General features: G+C 42.5%; 1 protein-coding gene across 2 annotated transcripts in view; it reads left to right on the top strand.

The window, feature by feature from the left end:
• NCAM1 (neural cell adhesion molecule 1) overlaps positions 1 to 21,583 on the top strand; it is a 154,868-nt gene extending 133,285 nt beyond the window's left edge. The window contains exons 15-19 of one of the 2 annotated variants that reach the window (XM_082010007.1): positions 1,882 to 2,062; positions 14,265 to 14,472; positions 14,890 to 15,006; positions 16,798 to 17,580; positions 20,377 to 21,583. In XM_082010007.1, coding sequence (XP_081866133.1) covers positions 1,882 to 2,062; positions 14,265 to 14,472; positions 14,890 to 15,006; positions 16,798 to 17,580; positions 20,377 to 20,491 — 1,404 coding nt within the window. In that variant the 3' untranslated portion in view covers positions 20,492 to 21,583. The remainder of the gene's footprint in view (positions 1 to 1,881; positions 2,063 to 14,264; positions 14,473 to 14,889; positions 15,007 to 16,797; positions 17,581 to 20,376) is intronic. The other variant, XM_082010008.1, reaches the window with a different exon arrangement.
• The last annotated feature ends 494 nt before the right edge of the window (positions 21,584 to 22,077 follow it).

Below are 22,077 nucleotides of genomic sequence, written 5' to 3'. Positions count from 1 at the left end.
CTGACACTCAAGCCTGTTTTGTATTTAGCCTGTTCAGTACTCAGGCTTCGCTATACAGGCAGACAATCCTGAAACTAAGATCTTGTAGGTAGGCCAGTACGGGAATACGTGCTAAGCAGGAAGTGTGTATGCAGAGGGGCTATGAGACGTGACATGCACAGAAGCAACGTACAAAATCTTTGTCTCATTTTCTTCCCTTTCACTTAGACTATGAAACGTTTTTTCTCCATGCTCTCTTCTGTAGAACTCTTGAGCATATGATAATTACATGCATTTAGTATTATTTCATTTCATATACTTCTGAGATGGGATTGCCCCCAACAACTTAAATAGCTGGATACTAGAGGTTCATAATTAGAGCATTGCCCACTTTCAGACATGTATCTAATCATAACTTTCCATTGGTCATTGAAACTGCCATATTTGATTGAGTAATGGGTGCTTCAGTACCAAATTATTCTGCAGATTATTGAATAAGACATTTGGTGTAGTCAGTATAGACACAGATAAAGTGAGAGATGCTATTGGAAGCAGTTCCCCTTTAGGCTTAACTTAATCAGCTCTTACCGTAGATTACCCAGGATTGCAAGATATATGATTCTCTGAGCAAAACATCTAGCCCTAGTCTTGGGAAAGAACATCTATGTGATGAGCAGCTAGTATTGTTGTAAGCTGAATGTGGCCCTTGTGTTGTCTTAGGTGGTATTCGATGTTTTTTTCCTATGATGGGAAAAATAAGGGGGGGGAAAACCCAAACAACAAAAAAACACCCACTCAGAGAGATTGCTTAGCACATCCTTGAGGAATAAGACCTTGAGGGAGCGTCACTGAGAGTATGAAGCGGGAAGAATTGCCAGAAGTTACTGAAGCTTTTTCTGTTGTCTGCACACTTTCTCATTCTTAATACACCTGGGGGCAGCTCAGCTGTACCAGTGTGTTTGAGCTGAAATATGGAAGCTTTCCAGCTATTAAGAAAGCAGGACACTCTCTCAGTGGCTGAGTCTGGCAGATGTGGTGCTGAACTAATTATGTATTGGCTACTAGTAACCTTTTCTTTATATGCTACAAATGAACAATCCTCAGAGTAAAGTCACAGAGCAAACTTTGAACTTCAGTCTAGAAATCCCATGAGTATTTGTTACCACCATCATTTTGTGCCTTTTAGGTTACTTAGAGCTTCTTAGAATGGCAAGTGTCTTTGGAATGTCAGAAGGACAATCTAGTATCACAGAACCATAAATTCCAGCAGAATTCCATTCTGTTGGCACACTCCAGGCCCAGAAAACTGCCTAAGCCTGTCTCAAGGTACCTTGGCAGTGGGTTTTTCAAATTTGCCTGGGTGGAATGTACATCTGGATTTCCTGTAACTGGAGTAGGAATTATCAAAGTTACTAGTTGTGTGCACCTTTTAAAACCTCTCTTAAACGGTGCAGAATAGAATGGTAGTGCTAAGCTAGGCCAGACCCATGTTAAGAGGTAAATCTATGTCTCAGATTCTTTAAATTTGACATGCTAAGACATGAAGTGCTTTCCAGGCCAGAGACATACAGAAGTTGCAGCTTTTCCTCTCTGAAATGGAAGTAGTCTAGTGATATGGCAAAGATGAGAGGAAGAACAGAGGGATTTTCTTCAGGTGTGGTAACGCTGTAGAGAACAGGATTCTCAGCAGCAAAGAGGCTCCTTTGGTATCTCTTGTCCTCTCCACTTAGAGCGAACAGCACATGATGTTTTGCATCCCTGAATTAGCTGAGAAGCATGTGCTTGTGTAGAAACCTCCCTACTTTTCCGTTTGTTAGTTAGCCATTACAGTATTCTCAAAGCTGGCTACTAATGTTGTGCTGTGTGTTTTGCATCCCTGCTTGTCATCTCGCTGCTCTGCAGAAGCATTCCTCAGAATGGAAACCGGAGATCAGACTTCCATCTGGCAGTGACCACGTCATGCTCAAGTCCCTGGACTGGAATGCGGAGTATGAGGTTTATGTGATAGCTGAAAACCAGCAAGGGAAGTCCAAACCAGCTCACTATGCTTTCCGAACTTCTGCTCAGCCTACTGTCATCCCAGGTACAGCAGTCATAAGCTTTACCATTGTTTTCTGCTTCCAATTAATGCAACAGTGCTGCCTCCTTTAATGTGCCTGAGTAACCCTGACAACTTGCTTGCTTAAAGCCATTATCACAATTGGTTACCCATCCAAAGCTTAGTTTTTGCCATGTACATATCTGTACTGTAGTCCATGTTACAGTATGTACAGCATTAGCAGTACACTGTTAGGAATGCTGTGTGACAAATCCTTGTCTGACTGTTTACAGGGAATGTTGGCTTTTTGTATCAGGGTAACAGGATTGCCAGGTGAGAAAAGCAGTGGATAGAAAACGCTTTCTGAAACCAGAAAGTGGGAGTCCCACTATAACCTAAAGCAAAAGAGACCATTCAGATCTCTGGCGTGAAGCTTTTCACAATGCAGCTTTCCCTTCCAGATCTGTGTTAGACTTGCTTACTGCTCGTTTGTCCATCTAGCTCAGCCTTTGGAGAAATAAAGGCATAAGGAGTTTGCTAGCGGTTGGAAAGGGAGGGGCTTAAAATCTTTCTCTGAAGATTTTTTCGTTAAATGAAATGGAGATGAAATTACAGTAATTTTAAAACAGCACTGTTTTAATGTTGGGTAGGGCATGAGGGAAAAGTAACGAAATAGCATGAGAAAGCTGCTGGAAATTCTTGTTTCAGACAGACTGTACTTACTAGCATGCTTAAAAAGTGAGGTAGAATCACAAATGCTATGAAAAACAAGCAGACCCTATTACCTGAGATGCTAGGAATTTAGCGGTTTGCTGAAAGGTGTTGGAAGGACAGTTAGTATTTCTTTTCTACACAGGTAGCAGTGGTGCACATTAAAGAAAAAAAAAACCAAACAAACCACAAAAAACCACAAACAAACAGAAAACCAACCAACCAAACAAACCAAAACACAAAAACAAGACAAAAAACCAAAAAATAAAACACAAACCAAACAAAACCTCAGAGATGAAATTGCTGGACTGCCTGCAAATTAAAGTTCTGATTGGTTAAAGGCAGATGGACAAACTTTAAAACTGATGAGTCAGTCATGGTAAGTCCTCACTGCACAGCCAGAGTTAAACATGTTCATGCCATGATTGACGCTGATACGGAAGGGAGTGATTTGATTTCATTCTGTCTTCTGCATTGTTAACTCAGTCTCATGTTTTTCTTCAGAACAACTAGAGAGTTTTCTTCACTCTTTCCCTTGCACTGAGAATTCAGTCCTTGGTCTGTCCCCACTGCACCCACTGCTTTCCTTTCTGAAGGAAACAGCTGAGACCTTGTGCAGTTTGCATGGTGAAACTTGGGAACACTTGATTAAGCCAGATAATGTTATTAAGCATACAAATGAGTGACCTAGTTGGTTGGGGCTTGAAAAATGTGTATGGTAGGGAGAATGAGGGTAGGAAGGAGGAGGAAATGGGTCCAAAAGAGAGATTGGGGTGTATGTGTGAACAAGATGTAGTTTTGGGTAGAAGGACCCTCCGTAACTCATTAAGCAACTTACTCTCTGATTCTCATTTTCAACAGCTCTAATACTTACTACCCTCACATATTTGAAGGACAGCTGTGACTGATGTGGCAGGAGAAAGTGAGGGTAATTTGGCAAAGAGTGCCTTAAGGTCAGTTCAGATCTGAACAGTCAAATGTGGTAGGCTGGAAACAGCAGAAAGTGGTTGCTTTGCACTGTGATGTACCTCCCCAGGGAAAGGTACAAGTACTGATTAATCTTTTTGTTCCTCCACACTCCTTTGTGTGCAACTGTTGTTGCCTTCCTGTGCTGATATTCTCTTTTAGCCTTTGTTACATGCCCTACGGGACAACAAAACTACCTGGGACAGCTGGGATGTCTTGCACAGGTGTATAAGTAAATTTTGAGAACGCTGTTGTCTTTGGAATACAGAGTGTTCATACTGTAGTCCATGGCAATGGGAGGAGCAATGAGCCCAGATGCCACTGAGCCCTTTAAACTCAACACTAACATGGGCAGGGACCTTCTAAAAAAAGGAGGGGCGAGGGGTGAGCACCCAGTTTGTAATCACAGGTGTAATTTTGGTGTCTCTGAAATTATTCCTAGGTTAGTCTGGTGTGAAGCATAGGAGGAATCGGGATTTGAGGCTGCCACTCAAATATTGCACTTGGAAATGTCGGAAGCTCTTTGAGAAGTAGTTATTCTTGGAGTGCAGATTTGCTGCAGGATTGACCCAACAGATGAATGCAGTTGGTTCTTAGAAAGAACATGCTCTGATTCAGGGGCAAGTAGAGCAATGTGCAGCGAAATGATTACTGCTGGCTACGCTGGATTTGTGACTCTGTTTCTCGAGGTTTTTTTCATTTTGTGGAGGACTTTGGTTTCCATTAGGCCTTCCAAGGTTTTTCCAGACCCTTTGGGGAATATATTTCCAGAGAGCAGGCTAGTTATTTTCTGATATGCGGTACACATGCCTCTATTGAAACGAAGGCAAGTATGCCAAATTGCAGTAGGGAAAAGGCTCTGTGTATTACTTTCCTTTAGCATCTCTTGTCACTTTTATGGCATTTGGCTTTTACATTTTTATTTCAAAGTGAGCTGCACTGGAGAAGTCAGAGCCAATGCCTCTAACATGGCATTGCTCTGCTTGACAGTAATAGCTAAGAATTTTATGCAGACAAAACGTATATTTATTATGTAGACTCCTTTGTTACCATCATCTGTACAGTGTCCTTAAAGTGGTTGGAAGGATAAGGGTATTATTTTCAGTAATAATAATCATTTCATTAGAGTAGTTTACAAGCAGCTGGAAGGCTAAATGGAAAAGTCAGTCCAATATTCTTGAGACCTTCTTGCTTCTACAGGGTTTTAGTCACATGGATCTATTATCCAAGTCCTTGGTACAGCAGGCTTTGGGGGAAGGACTTGGACAGGCAGGTGGATTGTCTGCTACGCAAAAGCTTTTTTTTTTTTTTTTTAATATGTAAAAGGAAGTGTTGTCCTTTCAAATACCAGATAACCATTCTGTTGTGTTTCTCACTGAGCCTTCTGTTCCATCATTTTTAATCTCATTTGCTTGCGAACCCCATAAACCCTGACAAACCCTGCTCTGCAGCTTTGGACATTGCTGAGCTTCTGAACTGGCCCTTTTGTCAGTGTGAATGTGCTAATGCTCTTCTTTAACTTCTAGCCATTTTAATTTACAAAATTAAATAAACCTTTGATTCTTATGTTTTCTATATTTATGACCTAATTTTTTTATCTATTTTTCTCTCTTTCTTTCTTTTTCTTCCTCGTCCTTTCTTCCCTCCCCTCTCCCTTCTTCCCCTTACTCCTTTCCTATGTCTGTCGTCATACATGTCACCTTGGATCTCACGGGGAAACATCCACGCTTGCCACATGCACCAAATTTGTTTTTAAACAACCATATTTTCCCCTCCTGGGAACCATTGTCTGGCACCTGCAGCGACCTTGGGAAGTCCATCAACGTCGTCCTCCTTTGTTTCATTGCTTCTTTCTGCAGTGACTTTGCTTTTGCTCTGCTAGAAACTTAAAATAAAATAAAGCAATATTTGCTTGAAAAGGCCTGGGTCCCACCAAGGTGTGCAAGCAGATAACTTTGCTTCAGAAGATCATGTCAGTTAAAAAAAAAAAAAAAAAAAACCAACACAAACACAGAACATTTAAAAAAAAGTTTAATTTGAAGGAGTCAGTATTTTGTAACAAAGAAAAAAGGTCTAAGCAAAGTTTTTTGTCTTTAACACTTTTTTGTTACTTGTAATGAATTTTCCCTTTTTAATGGATGTAAAGAAAGATTTTTGTTGGTGGTCTTTGCTTGCTGTTTCTCATCAAACGAAGGTATAATATTGAAAGCATTTTAAGATACTGCTTTTTACTGATTTCTCTGCACATCTGGTGCTGATCACCACTGTATTGTGCAAAAGGTTTCTAAAGCCCCATCTACAAATCTAAACCCACATACTATAAAAAGGGAAAGAAGATTTGTCAGAGATAATCCTACTGGTTGCCCAAATGTCTCTGTGGGCTTTTGCATGTGGATTCAAATTTATGGCCGTTAGAAGGTTTTGCTGATGTGGTGGTCTGAATATAAACATCTTGTGGGAATCGCAGTGAAGAGATTTCTTTCTTCTTTATGTGGTTGAATCCTTGCAACTTCATTGGCCCCTTGTGTACAGTCAAGTATCTCGTGTCCCATGGTGGATCTGGGGCATAATACAGCCCATGAGCATACAAATTTGCAATGGATGCTTGTCTAACATTTTCTGGTATTCCACTACTACTATCAACTTCGTAGAGAAATTCCTTTTCTTGCCATTTTAACAGGAAAGATTAGCTTGGATCACATTATCTGACCACCTAAATTTATTATTACTGATCCTTAATAATATTTGTGGTTAGCTGTGCATGTGATATGATACTACCAGCCAAGATTAATCCATGGTTAAAATTGGTGCAATGTAATGCATCTTTGTTACCCAGTTCTGTGTATTGCATTTCGTTGAACAAATTTCAGTTGACTTTTTTCTCTTGTTCTTGCTAAAACACAAACTCATACACAAAAAACCTACCCACAACCCTGTGCCTCTCATGAATTGTCATTGTGAGGGGAACTGCATTTGGCTCTGCTCTTCTAAAAATGGGTGTCTCTCTTCCTCTAGGTCTCTCTTTCTCTGTGAGTGCACATGAGGTTGCCAAAGAGTAAACTGGTGACATAGTTGTTGAAGTGTCTGTACAGAAGGTCTCAAATACTATCAGTTGTCTGGAATGGGATTGATCTTCCTAACAAAATTCTGATAGGGGCAAACAAAAACCCCTGCCATTAGTTTTGTATAACGCTGCATTTTATGCTCTGCACATAAGTCTCTGCTGTGTTTATTCAGACCTTGTTCATTATGATTTGTGAACGGCTTTTCTATCTAAATTATAAACGAAAAGTTTGTGCAGGTCTTGCACACAAAAGCATGTGGATTTGAAGTACAGTAAGAATAATCATAATACTAAAAAGTTGTGTGACCTTTCCCTATAGCTGAATTTATTGAGTTCACCTGTAGATTTGATATCAGCTTGTGGCTTTCCCCTTACCCACAGACAAAGGTTACTAGCTAAGGTTGAGATAGATCTCACCCAACTCACAGGTTATTACAATTATCTTGTCTAGGCTATAACTTTACATAGTGTTGAGTGGCGAGAGAGCAGGATCCCTGGAGGCTGTTCTTCCTGTTCAAGGAGAGGTGTCCTGAGGTGTCTTAACGCCGTGGACATGCATTATACTCTGAGGCCTCATTATACTCTGAGTAGGGGTCACATTATACTCTGTGGTGACTAAGCAAAGCCCAGACAAGTAGATGGGAGATCGTTTACATAGCTGAAGTTACTTTAAATGAATCCCATGCACAATGGCAAACAGGAATCCAGTCAGCATGTAATATGTGCAAAAAGAGCCTCTGTCCCTGTGTTTGTAAAAATAAGGGGCATAACTGATATTTTTACCACCAATTTATGCAGACTCGTAATGTGTCAGATACTAGATATACGTTGGATCCTTGAGGTCTGACAGTCAATGCTGGACAAGGTCCCAGGCCTTATTTTTGATGTAAATAAAACAAAATTAAAAGTTTGCAGAAAAGCCGGCGCTCTTTTCTGTGGTCAGAGTTGAGACATAGGTTCAAGTCTGGAACCAGAAGAAGTTCAAACCTCAGATTTTCAGCACACACACACAACCTTGCAAGCACATGTTCTATGCGGACAAGTCATACCTACAGGAAGGTTGGAACCTCAGCCCTTAGGCAAGATGTTTGTGTGTGTTATGAACTGCAAAGCCTTGTAGGATCTCACATGGCCCATGGGATTCCAGCAGCTGTACCCCCAGTTTGTTGTTAAGTCTCTACATATTTTCAAAGGTGTTTGTCAAAGCATTATTTTGACTGCCTTAATTTTACAGGAAGTCCTTGTTTGATAACGTTCTGCTCCACCAGAATCAGTTGCAATTGTTCACACCTTCTACTTTTGGCTAGATAAAAAGAAGTTTTTGAAAATCTCCTGACTCTTCAAGCTGGTGGAGTGGAACGAACAGCCAGTGGCGCTGAGCTGTGTGTGTTGCAGTAGTGTAGAAGAAGGGCACCTGTGACAGAAGCCAGACTGCGAATCAGCTGTTCAGATTTGCAGTCTGTTTTACTCCTGACAAGATGATCTTTGTGCGACTCAGTCTTTGCTACATTTTTTCCTTTTTGTATGCTCATATTCCCCATTTCATCCTTGGAAATGGAGTCAGCCATAGGAAAGTAACAGAGCTTGAAGCCACACAGTGTTGATGACAACCTAAAAGGAGTTAAGTCGTAGTTTTGAGAAATACCCATTGCCACCTTGTCTTGGAAGGAATGGTCCACAGACTGCTGTGTATTTCTGCTACCTAGTAGCTAAGTTGAAAGCAAGCATAAATTGTCAAGTCTAAATCTGTGTGGAAACAGAAGCTGTTGTCACCTGGAATAGAAGGTTGCTCGCATGTTGCTCCACTATAAATTGTGCAGAGTGTCTGAGGAATGAGGTTCATAAAATGTGGCACCCCTTATTTGAAGGATACTTTTAAGTGCTTGCAAATTAAAGCTGTTAGCATCCACTGAGAACACATAGTTTTTCTCCTGGGTTTTTTGTGGTTTTTTTTCTTCTGATGAAGAAATGAATTGAATTTGAAATGAATTTTTATTTGTCTTATTTGTTCTTTTCCTGCCAAATATTGTAGGGCCTTTGAAAAGTCTGGAATCATAGCTGCTTCTCTCCATCCCTTTTTTGTCTCTTTGTCTGCCTGTGCTTGAACATGCTCTGCATGCTCTAGCTGAGACCCCACCAGGACACATCTGAGTGTCTCTCTCTGGCAGGGCAGGTGTCTGTACAGAATTGCAGAAAGTAAAATTGATGGGTCGTTTTCTTGTACACTGTAAAATAAGGGTGATTAGAAAGGTTGGTCTCACAGGAAGTTCATTTTCCATTGAAAAAATAATTTGTAATTAATAAATTCTTCACTTCTTTAGAATTAATGACTCAAATTTTTTAACATTTTTGTTTCCTTATTTAGCCTGTGGAAGTATTATTCCTCTTAATCCTGCGAATAGCAATAGGGAATCAATGGAAAGCTTCTCATCAGGTTGAATGTGCTCTGGATCAGGTCAGAATGTCCACCATCTATTTACACAGTAAGCACTCACGGGTGGTACACATGTACTCTTGTACACACAGTGTTAGCAGCTGATGCTTATACACTCTTTACGTGCACGGAATTGTTTTAGGCCCCACCAAATTTTGTTAGGGATATTAAGTGTCTAAGTATTAGTTTCATTAAATACAATACAAATTTAGCTACAGGATGGAGTGAGTAGTTCTTCAAGTATTTGTAGATGAATTTAACTTAATCAAAGTGCCAGTCTGTGAAACAGAATAATATACTACATGCTTCCTGCATTTTATAGCAACAGCACAATTCCTTTAAAAATACATACAGAAAAAGTTCAAGTTCATGGGCTCTTTAAGGATTCTAGTATTATTCTTCCTTATTGCTAGTCTCTGAAAGATTTGGAATATCAATTAATGTAACGAATTAGAATTTATAAAACCAGAGCTAGTGGAAGCAATTTGAAAGTTACTGAAAGTTGTAGAGCTTTTTTACTAGCCTAGAAAAAAAACGTTGCAGGCAATTACCTTGGCCCAGTTTCATTGTCTGAAACGTAAAATCTGAGAATAGCACAAAAATAAGGGCATTCCTCTGCAGATTTGCCCTTATTCTTCCCATCTCTGTACTCTTCTTCCTGGCAGCCTTTCCTATCGTAGCTGCTTATGCTCCCTGGGGCAGAGCAGGGAAGATAATGGTTTGGAAGGGAGGGAGAAACAAGGAGGGGAGACTTGTACTTATTCAGTAGCTCTTCCTTTGGGTGTTTAGAGGGAAAATAGTTATTTTGTAGCTATCGTAGCAGAAATTGGATCTTTGGTAATGGTAGTCCTTAGTGGTTTTTATAACCTTGTGCTGTGGGTTCCAAAATTTCAGGGCCAGTCAGTCTACTACCAGGTTACAGCAGCTCTTGTGGACTGCTGTCCTGCAGCACTTCATTGACAGCACAGCCACCCAGTGTAGTACTTTTTGTAATTTTGTGCATCAGCAGCAGGTCATTTTCTGTGGCTGCAAGACCACAGCAATCTGGGTTAGAACTGTATCTTCACACTAACTAAACCAAATGGACTTTTGAGGAAACTCAGAGTTATTTTGTAGTTATATAAGAGCCCTCCTAGTGCCCTCCTGTAAATAGTTTATACCCTTGCTTCCTAAACATAAAAGGTAAGACCCTGAGACAGAGTGGAAGCATAGTGGGGCACATCTTTGCTACGAACTGTTGGTTATATTGGCTTCAGTAGACCTCTGGCAGTGTAGTGGCTGAAGCTTTACTGTTTCAGGTATGCTTGGGGTCACAGAGAAAATTAGTAGCAGAACGGAGAATTGATGCTAGGTTTAAACGTCTTTATTGTGTTAGTCATAAAACCATCTTTTCTCTGTTATATCTGATCTTTTCAACCTTTCACGGGAGAAAAGCCTTGCAGGTTATCTGATAATGTGCCTGTGATTTGGACAAGTTTCATAAAACCTGGGATACCTGCAGCAGTTTTCAGATTTTCTGTCTGTGAACACTTAGATTTTTGTTCACTTTATGTTTGTACATGTTTTCAGTGCCTCACAAGAAGCTGATGGGAGCTATGTAAAAGCAAACTTGAGACAGGCTGTAAATGAAACCATGGAGCCATCAGTGGGCCTTTGAGTAGCAGTCTGGCACTTTCTCCATTGTACACATTGCAATTAGCAAGATCAGTCATTTTGAGGGGCCTGGTACTTGCGGGGGCGGGGGGGGGGGGCAGGCTTGCAGAGCAGAGCGTCTGCTGTCCTAACAGATTCTAGTGCTTGCCAAGGGCTATCGGAGAACTAATACTCTGCTTCCCAAGCACTAGTCACAGAAATGGCAGACACGCACACAAAAACAGGTGAGAACCCACCGTGGTCATTTTAAGTGGAATGGCAAATGTTGCTTGGAACAGGAACCGCATTTTTCTTCTATTTTTGCTTTCTGTTACTAATCCTAAATAGAGAGGTGAGTATTCAGACAGGCTTTTCTGCAGTAGTGCTAAATAATCTGCATAAAATCCCTGTTTAGAAAGTAATGCAGATTTCTGCTGAACCAAGTTTGGTGGAGAAAGATATGACATTCTGCTCTCATTTGGGGATTTCTGTTAAAATTCCATACGTTACTCCTAGACTAAGCTCATTCAACTTCTGTTTCCAGCTTTTGAATCTTGTACCTTTGCTCCAGTAAAGTGCCTTTATTGTATGTACTATTCTGCTGCATATAGGGCTACAGTGACCTAATTCCTCCCTGCACATTTCTTTTTTGAAGTTATATTGACTGAGTTTCCAGAGTAATTTTTTTCAATTCTTCAACCACAATTGTGATATTTCCCTGAACCATCGTCTTCCTCAGCATCTTTTCTGAACAGCTTTCCCCCATTAGTCATACCGATGCCAAAGACAGAGGCATTCTTTCATTTCCAGCTCCTTGCATCCCTGTTTATACACATGCCTCGGTATTGCCAGAAGTAAAACGGTAACAGGCTGGCCCAGGATCCCGAGGGAATGCCTGAACTTTTTGATCTCCAGTGGCACAGCGAACTGACTCCTGCACAGTGAAGAAATTAGTTCCTTCCTTACTATTCATGTAAAGGAGTTTGCCCAAGTCCAATACCATGTGTAAACACTAAGGCGCTTGAAAAGAACCACTGCTGCAATACCTGCTAAGGACCCAGAAGCTTTGGCTGTGCCCTGGAGGGAGAGGCTGTGATTGTTCTAACAGGTTTGCAGTTTTTGCATGGGTCATGTGCAGTGGTTCAGAGGCAAGGTGTGGGCAGTGTATCAGGCTATTGATGTGGTTTATACCACAGATACTTCCTGACCTTAAGGGGCTTATAGCCACTACTGACAGGTCTTGTAAAAGCTGGTGGGGAGAGGAAGCAAAGAGTAGGACTCTTACCTGAATTGAATTTTCCAGAACATGTCTTCTAGCACATGGGAACATTCTGTCTGTCCTAGGATGAAATATTTTGTGTCACTCCAGCTCTGGTGACAGAGATGAGGTATTTTTAGAGGCACAACAGGGAACTATTGTCCTGTAATACTGTCTGTGATACTTTCCTTAGTGCACCTTTACTAGCCTATCAAGGAGCTCAGTCCCAGAAAGAGGGTGTAGATGAGAAAAGTTTGACATGTCTTTAGCTTTTTCTCCAGGAGCTGGTGTGAACAGGAACATGATACTTACTGAATAATCCATGCAGGAAGCCTGAATACATTAGAAGAGTGAAAATACATGACATCCTCACTCCCTGCATGCACTGGAGGGTGGTTAATTCATTTAATTACACAGCTTGCTGCAAGGTGGGCGGGGGTCTGGTCTGTGGCACAAACGTTCTGCTGAGCATTTAATAGACTTGTGATGTAAGCGTCAGTCACATGCCTCAGAGTGACTTCTGGATGCAGTCAAATGCAGAAAGAAACTTTCCTGTTGGAGTCTGGGTTCCTTAACACATATCACAGTCACAAAATGAAATAACACTTACCTGCTTGATGCTAAGGATGTTTTTAAGTAAGAAAATGTGTGGCAGAGGGTATGGCACTCTGTCTGTGAGCCCTGGAAATGATGTCTCCACCTGCCAAAGTCAGCATAAATCAGACTGAGGGGAAAGAGGTGCTTTGCTGGGCTTTTCTGCAAAGAAAAGATTCTGAGTGGGGTTTGTGACATCCAGCAGTAAAAAATGCGGTAGAAATTAATAGAATAGCATCTTAATTGGGGAAAAAAAAAAAAAAACAAAAACCAAAATACTCCAACGGACAATGAGAAACATACTGCTCTTGTTCAGCTGTCTCACTGAACATCAGTAAGCAGCTCTGTCAGATGCACAGTCCCATAGTGAGAGGCAGATTAAGTGACGGCTGAGACTAGCAAGCTGGTTTTAAGTAGTTTGGTACATCTCAATAGGTGCTGAACTGTATGAGACAACAGCCAAATGCTGTGCCTGCAGATTAGAAGCTTGGGAAGAATTCTTCTGATTAAAACAAGGGGAATAAAAAGTAGCTTGTGTTCAGGGTATGATAGTAGGAGGCTGGGAAGCTGCAGCTGGCAACATTGAAGGCTGTGTCTGTTGGTTTTTTGATGATCAAAGGCTTTGACAAGATTAACTGATGTGTTTATCTGGTCCCTGTTCTAAGAAAGTACTTGGCATTTTACAAGCAGGTACAAAGTTAAAGGCTCTTCCCCAGAAGTTAGTATTATGTGAGCAACCCCATGCATTTTCTAGGCCTCCATCACCACCTCTCACCTGCTACTCTTTTGTCTACTGGGAAAGGCAAGGTATTTTTTTTTTCTTTCTACAGCTGGGGAAATGTGGTAGAAATTGGGTGTGGTGGACCAGGCAGCTGCTGTAACCAGGACAATGTAAACAGAGTGACAGTCTATTTATCTTTGCTATCTGCTTCCTCAGAGGCTACTTGGATTGTTGTCTGTACCTAAGTCAAAACACTCATGGAGCATTCACTGGTGAGCTCAGCTCTCTCTGGATAAGACATGAAAAGCTTACCACTTTCCAGTTCTGGATAGCTGGGTCTTACCTAAGCAACAGGAAGTGTTTTAATCTTTCCTTTTCACCACATAAGGGACTAATCAATGCTGAGGCCCCACACGTATCACCCACCCATCACTTGTCCCACCCAGGGCAAGTCATGCTACAGAGTCTAGGCTTCACTTACAATTGTCCTTGTGCCAGACTGGTCACTCCGGGACCCTAGACACAGCCCTCATCTTGAAGTGGTAGAGGGAAACAGGAGCCTTTCAGAGTTCCAGCTGGATATATGCTACGGTAGAAGAGGTTTCTATAGTCTGCTTTCCAGGCCTTAGACCAATAGGGATGGGAAGACCCCCGTTAAGTCCAAGTGAATATGTCTTTTCAGGGAGATTCTCCTGTATGCTTTTAGGATAAAGTACTGGTTTTAAGACAAGGCTGCTAGAGAGAGGGTATATTTTCTGTAAGTTTCCCATGCTTGCAACCTAAGCATAGCCAAATTTGAGCTGTAACTAGCCCCAACTCACCTTTTAACTACAATGCCTTCTTTTCTTCTCTTTTTGGTTTCTAAAGCCAGCACTAGTCCTACATCAGGCCTTGGGACTGCTGCCATTGTAGGCATTCTCATTGTTATCTTTGTGCTGCTCCTGGTGGCTGTGGATGTTACCTGTTACTTCCTGAACAAGTGTGGCCTGCTGATGTGCATTGCTGTGAACTTATGTGGCAAATCCGGCCCAGGAGCCAAGGGCAAAGACATGGAGGAGGGCAAAGCTGCCTTCTCGTGAGTACTGTCATCACTTATATTGCTTCTTGGGTTGATCGGTGTGTCCCCTCAGCAACTCTGGAAAAGAAACAGTTTTAGGGAGTTCTGGGTTCCTCATCTCTGATGGGAGGGTACTGAAAAGATCTGGGGACGCTCTGGTTCTGCTTTATATTTACAGGAAGGGGTTTCTTCAGCTCTTTTTCTGTTTTTGTCCTATTGCTGTTAGTAGCCATCAAAAGACTGGCCCAAATGCTGGACATCACAGTGGTCTTCTGTGCTGTAGGCAGTAACTGGAAGGGGGAGTGACAAAAAGAAGTAATCTGCTGTTTAGGCCAGTCTGTTTCTGTCATTCACTATCAATATTTGCAGCATGTATTTGCAGGGAGATACCTAGTGTGAACGGGAATGAATCTCCATGCATTTCCCTTCTTACAGGAAAGATGAGTCCAAGGAGCCTATTGTGGAGGTACGGACTGAAGAGGAGCGGACCCCCAACCACGACGGGGGAAAACTCACAGAGCCCAATGAGACCACCCCGCTGACGGAGCCAGAGTATGTTGACATTACTCAATCTTAGTACAGGGTCAATACATTGCCCTCAGTTGCCTTAATCCCTGATCTCTTGTGCCCATGACTTAAGGCAGGAAGAGAGGAAGGAAAGGTAAAATCTCCACACTCCATTTGTGACATACTAGTGAGCAAATGCCTCCTCTCTTCCCCAAGATTCAATGACTCCTATTTCCAGCACTGGAATGGGAGTAAAGCAATGTATCTTGAAAGGCCTGTCTCTGCCAGTCCTGCCCAGTGTGTAGATCAGGCACCTGTCCAGGATCACTGCAAAGGATCCAGAGCAAAAGCGGCCCTCAGCTAGTGCCATCTCCTGCTTGAGCTCTGCCCTAGCAATGCTGGATGAGTACTTGAATGCTCCATGGTGAAAGCAGTCCTGTCCATTTGATAACAGGAGTGTAGCTATGCTCTGGATGTTGGGAGAGGCATGGCAAGTCTGATTATTCTGTGAGAGGTCTGAGAGCTACCTATCACCTTTTTTTATATTGGAGAACTTGTTTGGGGCCCGAGTCTGTGAATCCATGTTAGCTGGGATTGGCAAGATTTAAGTACTGCTCACTGTCTGCATTAAGCTCTTTTCTAAACTGTCGCAGTTCTAGTGTCCTCGGAGTACTCCTCCATAGCTTCTGGAGTGGTAATGGGAGGAATTTACTTTAGGAAGCCTCTGAAATGCTTGTTAATATTTAGGTCGGGTTTGGGGTTGATGACACAAGTTGGGTTCCTTTTGTTCAGCAGAGTCATCACAGTGGTGAGGTGGTCAGGTTCTGCCACCTGCATACTGCTTACCTCCTTTGATAAGGTTAGATGTGGGCCCACTGGTAAAGTGGCTCTGCTGGGAGTATCTGTGAAGTGAGAGGAGAAAGGAAGCTATGTCCACAGGCAGCACTGAAATGTGGACACGCAGCACTGAGGAACAGCTAGGATTTAGATTGTCCTGATTTTCTTGGCTAGTCTTACCAGAGTTTTAACTCAATTATCCACCTCTGTGAAGGTTTTCTCTCTGTTGATAAGCCTGAGATGGTGTTCTCAGGCACACTGGCTTCTCATGGAATAAACCGTTGGTTTTTCCAGCCTCACATCTATGTACTTGTTAAGGCAACCAGTGCTACTTCATGGCTGCTAAAGTGTAGTTACATTTTCAGACATTGTCCTAAAGCAAACCTTATTCCAGCTAACACAATAGCCTGGAATCTGGTCAAAAGGGAAGAAAACATCACCTCAAAACTGCATGTATACATTACATGTGTGTGTGGTTTGATGAAGGCCTTAGACTTGCAGGCAAAAGGACAGGGCCAAGATGAGGGACTGGATTCCGGGGGTCCTACACTGGGACCTTGTTATGTGGTGACAGACTGCACAGGGCTGCAAGCTCAGGGAATTGATAGGAAGCTTCCTTGTGAGGGTAGGTGGAAGAGGCTGAGAGGAAAGTTAGACTAAAAGAGAAGCATCTCTCTAAGTTGACAGGGTTATGTTTGGCTAAGGCTTGAACCAAAATCTGCATGAGCAAGCCATGCAGTGTCCTCTTTGCTCTGTTTCTCTTCCTCATTATTCTTCAGTCATCCCAGCCAACTCTTGCTACCCTTCGCACATTTGACCTCTGAAAGGTTTCTGCTCCTCTGAGTACCTCTCCATGTTCTGTATGTGTTGTAACTACACGCCATGCTGCTGCTCCACCACCACCTGCCTTCTCACTCTTACACTTTTCTCCCCTTTCCCCTGCTGTCATTTACAGGCTTCATTGTCTCTATTTCTCTTCTACTCCTGTCCTCTTCACAGGCACCCCACCGATACCGCAGCTACTGTTGAGGACATGCTGCCTTCCGTAACTACGGGCACCACTAACTCTGACACTATCACTGAAACCTTTGCCACTGCTCAGAACAGCCCCACCAGCGAGACTACTACACTGACCTCCAGTATTGCCCTGCCAGCCACGGCCATTCCTGACTCAAACTCCATGTTGCCTGGCCAGGCTACTCCAGCCAAAGGGGCAGCCACCTCAGTCTCTTCACCACCACCCTCCTCCACCCCCAAAGTGGCCCCCCTTGTTGATCTCAGCGATACCCCAAGCTCTACTCCAGCTACTAATAATTTGTCTTCAAGTGTCCTGTCCAACCAAGGCGCAGTGCTTAGCCCCAGTGCTGTTGCTAATGTGGCTGAGACCTCCAAAGTGGCAGCTGGTAACAAGCCAGCTGCCCCAAGCCCTGCAAACCTCACTAGCCCTTCAGCTCCATCAGAGCCCAAGCAGGAGGTCTCAAGCACCAAGAGCCCTGAAAAGGAAGCTGTGCAGCCCGGTACAGTGAAGAGCCCAACAGAGACAACCAAGAACCCAAGCAACCTGAAGAGTGAGGCTGCTTCAGGCAGCACCACAAACCCCTCGCAGAATGAGGACTTTAAAATGGACGAAGGGACCTTCAAGACACCAGACATTGATCTTGCAAAGGATGTTTTTGCAGCTCTTGGCACTACTACTCCTGCCAGTGTGACTAGCGGGCAAGCTTGTGAGCTTGTTTCTTCTACTGCAGACAGCTCTGTACCTGCTGCACCTGCAAAGACCGAGTATGGCTGCCTTTAATCTTCTGTTGTTTGTGTGCTGTGTCTCTTGTGCACTGGTGCTCGTGCTGTGTTCTTGTTGGGTGTTCTCTTAACTAATCTCATTGTTTCCTTAGCAAACTAACTTACCTGTGAACCAAGTAAACAGTGCTTGGCTTTAAAGGTCCAGGAGGAAAGCAGGAATAGTTTGTGCCAGTGAAGCAGAGAGAAGACAAACCCAGGAATTTGTCATAAAAGCGTTATCCTTTAGACTTTTATGCAGCTCTGCCTATTGTAGGTTATTCTTTTATGAAAGAGATCAGAAACCGTTCAGTTTGATGCAAAGAAAGTGCTGTCCTCAGAGGCCCTGAGTTCCTGCAGTTTAATGAGCACAGCCACCCAAATTCAATTTCCTAACAGATCAGTGCAGCCCTTATTTCAGTGTAAGGCAAGCCAGAAACTAGTGCCATGTGAAACTGTAAAAGTCTGGTACCTCTGGATTTGTCCCTAAACTGGCAAAAGGATAAGGCAGTGGGATTCTGTCTGAGAGACGGGGAGCAGTCACAGCACAGTTGGGTCAGGATAACTTGTCAGTGTGTTGTCCTGGTATATTAGAGATGAGTCTCCATCCACTGTACTGAGTCTCCTCTTTACCCATCTGATGTATTCAGAGAGCATCAGCATGCTCCTAGGCAGGACAACCCTAGGGGTCCTTGGAGCCTTATGCCATCTGGACAGGATCCACTTTCCTCAGCTGAGACAAGTCTGCACCTTGTGTTTGGCTGGAGACACTGTAACTGGAGAGTGGAAACAGCATAAAGTCCTCACCTGGGTAACTCGGAGGAGGGTCCCCAGCTGTGTGCAAATGTTGAACAAGAACACTCTTTCTGTGTGTCGGTTTGGATGGCAGTTGCTGACAGAGCCATGAGCACAGAAGCCTGGAAAACGCTGATTGAAAATGGATAAGCCACCCTTGAAGAAACAAGTACCTAAGGTCCCTGTTCCTTCTAGCTTCCTATTTGGACTCCATGTGTTGATAGAGGCAGGAGGAAATAGGAAGAGTATCTTGTCTTCCCTGCCTGAGCAGGGTCTATGCTTTATCGTGAGAGAGAGTCCTGAAAAGGCAGCTCAGATTTCTTGTGGGAGCAGCTCCCAAAACTAAAAGACTGAGTTCACACTGCGTCTTTAGCAGTTTCAAAGGAAAGTGTATTGACGACACTGGACTCTGCACTGTCAGCTAGATTGCTGCCAAGAACCTAACTAGCTGTTCTAGAGCTAGTTTTACAGCTCGCTCAGGCAAATCTAGGCTATGCTATAGCAACCACTCTGGACACATACCCTAAGTCACAGCTTTGGTTAGAACTTTTTCCATCCCCACATCTCCAGGAAAATTACTTCATTCTGGAAGATTTTTACTTAATCCAAAATAAAGCATGGCCTTGATGGCTTTGACACTGTGTTTGCATGGGTGTTGGCACTCACAGAAGAGCAGTCAGTCAGACACTATAGAACCAAGAACCAGGCTCTTTTCCAGATCTGAGTGAAAACCCATGCTGGTGTCTTTACATCTTATGGCTCTGGTGTCTCTGCCTCGCTGCTGTGCTCCTGTCCTCCCCTAAGTCGGGAGACATTCCTGCTGTGTGACTGTTCCACAGCACTGCCTTGTGCCCTACACAGCTATGGAGCATCTAGCCCTTCCTGGAAAGCCTGGGTGGCGCAGCAGATGCACTAGGGCTGGAGGGAACCAGGCAGCCTTGATGGATGCAGCTGAGCTGCTCCCAAGCAGAGAAATCCATGTTCACTTCACTTCACTGTACCTAAAGCCACTGCCCTGTCATGCTGGGTGCTGTGGAGAGACAAAGAGAATTGTGATCTGGTACTGAGCTGAAAGGAGGCAAGACATGGCTTGCCCGTAGTAAGGAAGCATTTCAGCTGAATTAATGCAACTTGGTCGGTGTCGTGTAAATGAATTCTTGTTATGGTGGAATGCAGAGCTGTGTTCTTTCCACCAATCCAGCCACCACCTTCTACCTGTGCTGCTTATCTGCTTCCCTTTGGGCAAATCAGTATTGCAACCATAGGCTTAGATTCACCTCTTCTGCTCTTCAGGATGAATTAAGATTGCAATCATCTCAGACTAACTTTGTGGCTAATGGGCTGGAACAGGCACTTCTTCAGGGAGGCCACCAGATGTGCCTTCTGAGCACTTTTCATGCCTATGAAGAGTGTGTTGGACAAACAGGCTTCTCTGATTCTTCAGTAAAGTGCCAAAAGACAGGCTGATGAACCTGAGCCTGTGAAGATGTTGACCTCCTTTACACTTGTGAAAATGTGTTTGACAAAATTCACCACTTGTGTGTTTCCCTTCCTGCAACATACTGAGAAATGCTGGTACTGACTTCCTGTAGGGAAAAAGATTTTCTGCTAAAATGGCAGTCTGTTTTAATAGGACATTTGGGTGACATAAATGAGTGACAGTAAAATCAAATTCCTTTGCAACTATGTGAGTTTTCCCTTTTGCTCCTTTTTTCACACCACAACACGTCTTGTGCCTCTGCTGCAGCCTGAGCCCTCGTCCAACTAGTATGTTAACTCAGGGCAGGAGGAAAATGAAAAAAGATTTTGCTAGAGCTAAATTGAAGCTGTGGTGGGAGGTGGGGTTTGTTTCACTTATTTCTGCATCTGGAAATGCTCATTTTGCTCTAGCAAGGCAATATATTTTCTTGTTTCCAGAAACATATTCTTTCTTTATCACTAATTCATCAATAAACAGTCTATATTTCTCTGTTTCTAAACTGTGCGATTTTGGTGACTCTTTTTCAGGAAAATCCCAGTAAAAGACAAATCTGAAGCAACGGAAATTAAGACACCTCCAGCAGAAGTCAAGACGATCCCCAATGAAGCCACACAAACAAATGAAAATGAGAGCAAAGCATGATCAGCAACAGTTGAAAACAAATGACAGAACAACTTCACCTGAGCATTTAAAACACAAAACACAACACACATGTCATTCCTCTAGTGTCTGTTGCCTTTTTTTAAAAAACAAACAAAACAGAAAATGCATAAATGGGGGGAGGGGGGACATCTTTCTTTTTCTTCTCTCTTTTTTTTTTTTTTAAGATTTCTAGAAAGGTTCTATTTGTTGTGCACTTGCTTTAAAAAAGTAACACATTTTAAAAACAGGGTTAAACCCCTAACTAAATCAGGGCTTGGCTGACCCTGTGTATGTTCAAATAAGCAAAATTGCAGATACCATTTGCAACATGGAACGTGGTTGGGAAGCTCAATCAACTAGTCCTAGACCAAAAAAAACCAACAACAACAAAAAACAAAACAAAACAAAAAACCAACCAAGAACCTGTTCTTTCCTTCGTTAGTATAGCAGATATAGCCACTGTACTACTTGGTACAGCTGGAACTTAATGAACAAAGTCCACAATTTATTTTTATACTTTTTCAGTCGAGTTTCAAATATGTAAAGCCTCATAAATAAGTTATAATTTCGCAAAGTGTCTTGAGCTCTTTGTGACTGAATTCTGTTCTCCACATTAGACATTTAGTTGGGTTTTATAACTATCTTTTTTTAGGAAGAATGCCAAAATTGCAGCTCCGGGGATATATTTCAATTTGCAGTATTCAGACTCAACATTTCTTTAAATTCTATGTTAATTTTTGCCAACCTTTGTTCTTTCCAGTGTTTACAATTGACAAATATTTTTTTTATTATTTTTGTTGCGTTTAAATGTATGTGTAAAATAGCTGCCTTTTTTTAAAAAGTAAATACAGTCTATAGATACTAGGTTAGCAGCATGCTTGCTTTGCAAAGGGAGACATTTTAAAAGATGGATGTTTACAGTAGTTGTTTCCCCTTTATCTTTTCTTAATTATTGTTGTTATTATTATTATAATAATTATTATTATTATTTCTTACTGGAGTAAGAAGAAAAGTAATGCTGGGTTTTGGTTTGGTTTTTTCTTGGGTGGGTGGGGGGTATTCAAACCACTTGTCACCAATCAAGGCCTTTATCCAGCAATCTACATAAACACATGCTTAACTTGGAATGACAGAATTGCTGGTGAGAGTCCTTCTATGCTTAAATTTAGTAAGAGTTTAAGTCCCTTGCTGGACCTGGGCCTGACTGCATAAGAGAAATATAATCTCTGCTTTTTTAGGACATTCTCCCCTTTCCTTCATGGAACCTTCCCGGAGCTTTGAGAAGCGGAAGGGAGATTGTACAGTTAGGGCTGGTCTGGTCTCATCTCAGATGTTTGACTATATCAATTCCTCCTTAGTATGTCAGTACATACCATCTCCTTTAACCCTAGAAATCTGATTTAAAAGCAAAGACATTTGCACAAGGGTGCTTGTCAGCATGCAAGACCCTTCCTGCAAAGCCGGCTCCATCAGTAGTTGGACTAGATGATCGTTGTAGGTCCCTTGCAACTGAGCTATTCTATTATATTCAGTCACATCGTGTATTGAGTCATCCATGTATGCTCTGCAGAATCAAAACCATGACA

The sequence above is a fragment of the Phaethon aethereus genome (genome assembly GCF_964289735.1).
Source record: "Phaethon aethereus genome assembly, chromosome: 23".
NCBI classification, from domain to species: Eukaryota; Metazoa; Chordata; class Aves; order Phaethontiformes; family Phaethontidae; genus Phaethon; species Phaethon aethereus.
This window is presented reverse-complemented; position numbering and strand designations above follow the sequence as displayed.